Below are 4319 nucleotides of genomic sequence, written 5' to 3' on the forward strand. Positions count from 1 at the left end.
GTATTAAATCTGATCTGGATCACATCATGTAACGAGTCAATATGAGTAGCTACCTACACCTGTATTAAATCTGATCTGGATCACATCATGTAACAAGTTAATATGAGTAGCTACCTACACCTGTATTAAATCTGATCTGGATCACATCATGTAACAAGTTAATATGAGTAGCTACCTACACCTGTATTAAATCTGATCTGGATCACATCATGTAACAAGTTAATATGAGTAGCTACCTACACCTGTATTAAATCTGATCTGGATCACATCATGTAACGAGTCAATATGAGTAGCTACCTACACCTGTATTAAATCTGATCTGGATCAGATTTAATGAGTAATGAGTCAACAGTAGCCAACATTTATGAATGGGATTTTATATCAGAGTTTACACATATGTTTCATGATGTCATAGAGTTCTACACTGCTGTCTCTTTGTTCCTGTAACCATGACTACACCTCGGCGCCTTGGTTGTCATAGTGATCAGACTGGTCGTCGCTGTCGTCTTCCTGTTCCTGTTCCGAACGCGGCGTCGTGATGGGCGTGCCCTCCTGGTATAAGGCCTCGTAGCTGTCAATCACAAACGCTCCCGACTGGGCCAGCATCCACTTCAGCTCTGCAGGGGGTCAGAGGTTAGAGAGAGAGAGAGAGAGAGAGACAGAGAGAGAGTGTGTGTGTGTGTGTGTGTGTGTGTGTGTGTCTGTCTGTGTGTGTGTATGCGCATGTGTATTTGTGTGTGTGTGCGCATGTGTATTTGTGTGTGTGTGCATATGTGTATTTGTGTGTGTGTGCATATGTGCATTTGTGTGTGTGTGCGCATGTGTATTTGTGTGTGTGTGTGCACATGTGCATTTGTGTGTGTGTGTGTGTGTGTGTGTGTCTCGCATGTGTATTTGTGTTAGTGTGCATTTGTGTATTTGTGTGTGTGTGCGCGCATGTGTATTTGTGTGTGTGCGTATGTGTGTGTGTGTGTGTTCTCACCATCTTCCAATACGTTCCTCCCTCCACAGGCCTTCTCTCCTATCAGTGAGTTGATGATACATCCTGAGTCGTAGATGAACAGGGTGGGGAGGTGGCTGACAGGGTAGTTGGGGACACACTGCCCGGCGAGGATCATCAGGAACTTGCACTCAGGGAATTTAGTGGCCAGGTGACTGAAGTGGTGATTCAACAGGGAACACATAGGTACACTGCAGAGAGAGAGAGGGGGGGGGGGGGGGGGGAGGGGGAGAGAAGGAGGGAGAAGGAGGTAGGGAGGTAGAGAGAGGAGAGAGAGGAGGGAGAAGGAGAGAGAGGGGGAGAAGGAGGGAGGACGAGGTAGGGAGGTAGAGAGAGAGATGGAAACAGAGAGAGGGTGAGAGAAAGAGAGAAAAGGAGAGAAAGAGAGAGAGAGAGCGAGAGAGGGGGAAGGAGAGAGAGGAGGGAGAAGGAGGTAGGGATGTGGAGAGAGAGAGATTGACACAGAGAGAGACAGAGAGGGGGAGAGAAAGAGAGAGAAAGAGAGAAAGAGAGAAAAGGCGAGAGAGAGAGAGAGAGAGGGGAGGGAGCGGGAAAGAGAAGGAGGAAGAGGAGGGAGAAGGAGGTAGGGAGGTGGAGAGAGAGAGAGATTGAAACAGAGAGAGAGGGGGAGAGAAAGAGAGAAAAGGAGAGACAGAGAGAGCAATGGGGAGAATGAGGGTGAGAGAAAGAGAGAGAGCTTACTTTAGCATCAAACTGACTCTAAAGATATTTAAGATAGCGGTATGAGCTGAAGCTTTAATAGTCATCATGACTAGCGTTGTATAAACTGATCCTAGGCCAGTTCTGTGAGTTGAATCATAATAGATGTCTATGTCTCTCCTTATACAGTAAGTGACTCCAGACCAGCTCAGGTCCAAACTAACTCTCTCACCTAGGGTGATAGAGGTGGAGGACCACTCTATCTCCTTCAGGGGCGCAGGTAACCTCCCTGACATACTGGTCTCCTAGGATCTCTCTGAGCCGACCGTACTTCTCCTCTCCTGTCTGTCTCCCTCTCAGCCCCTTCACACTCAGTTTCAGGCCCTGATGATGGACACACCTGGGATATGTGTTGGCTGTCTCCTCCTCCTCTTCTTCTTCTTCTTCTACCTCTACCTTCTCTTTATTCTCTCCCTTCTCTTCTTCCTCTTCCTTCTCTTCTTCTTCTTCTTCTTCTACCTCTACCTTCTCTTTATTCTCTCCCTTCTCTTCTTCTTCTTCTTCTTCTTCTACCTCTACCTTCTCTTTATTCTCTCCCTTCTCTTCTTCTTCTTCTTCTTCTTCTTCTACCTCTACCTTCTCTTTATTCTCTCCCTTCTCTTCTTCTTCTTCTTCTTCTTCTTCTACCTCTACCTTCTCTTTATTCTCTCCCTTCTCTTCTTCTTCTTCTTCTTCTTCTTCTACCTCTACCTTCTCTTTATTCTCTCCCTTCTCTTCTTCTTCTTCTTCTTCTTCTTCTACCTCTACCTTCTCTTTATTCTCTCCCTTCTCTTCTTCCTCTTCCTTCTCTTTCTTCTCCTTCTCATACCTCTCCACTCTTTCTTCTTCGTCCTCCTCTACTCCCTCCTCTTTCACCACAACCTCTAACAAACACTCCTCTTCCTCCTCATACTCCCCTACACATGTAACCTCGTATTCCTCCTCCTCTTCCTCTTCCTCCTCATCTTCCTCAAAGTCTGACCCTTCTATTATCACACATACATACTCTTCCTCCTCATCTCCTTCCTCACTCTCGCTTCTCTCCTGGTATTCCACATCTTCTTCTCTGTTTTTAACTAACCACAGAGAAGGATCTAAGAGGGAGGAAAGGTCTCGGATGAGAAAATGAACCCAACTCTGTGGTTCATTACCACAGGTCCCAGTTCTGGCATGACAATGAGAGACAAGGCAGTTGGCATGATAGCACAAATAGACATGGTGTCTGTCTGTCTTTGTGTGTGTGTGTGTGTGTGTGTGTGTGTGTGTGTGTGTGTGTGTGTGTGTGTGTGTGTCTCTGTGTGTTTCAGCCTACTGTGGTTGTGGCTCTTCAGGTCCCATAAGGTCAGGCTCTCAAAGCAGCTCCTATCTCTCCTGGCTTGGTTTTCATTGGCTTGCTGGGAGGTAAACAAACACGTTTACAGATTTAAAACAAAAAACCACAGTAAACAAACAAGGAGAGTAAACAAACAAGCTGACAATACGTCTTTCTTCCACATTGTAGGAGGCTAATCAGACTAGTCCTTAAGAGACGTACCCGTGTGGCAATCTAATTAACATACTTTTTTAAAAGTCCCTATCAAAATCTTCTGTTTAATCTAGAGACATATTTTTGAATGGGCTGCGTCTCAATCCACCACATCCGCCGACGTCTCCCTTCCACGTCTGTGGGTGAAAGTGGCAGAGCCACCACGCTGTTTGTCAGCTCAGGAGACATCCCGAAAATCGTCTGTAGCTTCCAAATCATTTGTGACCCCACTATGGAAAGGGGAGACTCTCACGAACAAGATGGTGGTCTCCGTTTTTCTCTACGACCCCCACAAATGTCACGGGACTCATCTGAAGGTAACCCGGTGCCAGTTGTAAAAAAAAAAAATACGGATTTATGGAAGTAGTTTTGTGCCAACAAAATAAACAAATATGTATTTCTTTCTGAGCTTTCTTATATCTCTTATCTACAGGACAGACACTTCAAAACCTTATTTTTTGACTCTGTGTTCTGCCATTTATAAATTGTGTTCCTCTCGATGCATTTCTATGGGCTAAAGTAGCGAAGGCCAAAAAAATAAATAAATATATATATATATATATATATATTGTTTTTTATAAATATTTACAGGGGTCCTAAAATTCTCAATCAAGTAGCTAAATAATCCATGGTAGGATCATCTTACAACACTTCCATATGTTGATTTACACATTTAGGAGCTCGTCGTATCACAGATAAATGTATTGAGTACTGTATAAACCTGAAAACATTAGGCAGCAGCCTCTACAAATAATGTATTTAAACTATCAAAATTTAGCTATTGAGCTTTTAATTTGTGGGGGGGAGGTTTAGATCATAATTTAGCCTACTCAGTACTCACCTGCATTGTTCCTCAAAGATGCTCAGATCAATATGCATGGAAATATGAACATTCTGTCACATAGCAGCACAGAAACAAGTTGACATTCAAATCAAAACACAAAGACCGTGATGTCATAATGGAGTTGAGTTGGAACTGGAACCGTTTATAGAACTCATTCTGATAGGTCGTCATCAATACAACGTCACAATACGGTGGGAGGCGTTCAATTTGCCTGCTGGGGGGGGGACAAGGAGACCCGCAGCTCCGCTAAA

At 44.3% G+C, this 4319-nt stretch overlaps 1 protein-coding gene across 1 annotated transcript; it reads right to left on the minus strand.

Moving 5' to 3' along the window:
* Positions 1-439: 439 nt before the first annotated feature.
* Positions 440-4071, minus strand: LOC139419350 (phosducin-like protein 3). The gene is made up of 6 exons (XM_071169289.1): positions 4066-4071; positions 3012-3093; positions 2468-2775; positions 1893-2044; positions 983-1191; positions 440-617 (listed from the first exon to the last, which is right to left on the minus strand). The coding sequence occupies exons 1-6, from the start codon at positions 4069-4071 to the stop codon at positions 454-456; spliced, it is 921 nt and encodes a 306-aa protein (XP_071025390.1). The 3' UTR covers positions 440-453.
* Positions 4072-4319: the final 248 nt, after the last annotated feature.

This window comes from Oncorhynchus clarkii, chromosome 10, assembly GCF_045791955.1.
Source record: "Oncorhynchus clarkii lewisi isolate Uvic-CL-2024 chromosome 10, UVic_Ocla_1.0, whole genome shotgun sequence".
Classification (NCBI taxonomy): Eukaryota; Metazoa; Chordata; class Actinopteri; order Salmoniformes; family Salmonidae; genus Oncorhynchus; species Oncorhynchus clarkii.

What these genes read in the sequence shown, in the direction of transcription:
- LOC139419350 (XM_071169289.1), bottom strand. An exon ending in CCTGAAGAGCCACAACCACA is followed by an intron (nt 2,776 to 3,011) that starts GTAGGCTGAAAC and finishes CTCTGTGGTTAG; the next exon opens with TTAAAAACAGAGAAGAAGAT. An exon ending in CTCCACCTCTATCACCCTAG is followed by an intron (nt 1,192 to 1,892) that starts GTGAGAGAGTTA and finishes CTCTCTCTGCAG; the next exon opens with TGTACCTATGTGTTCCCTGT.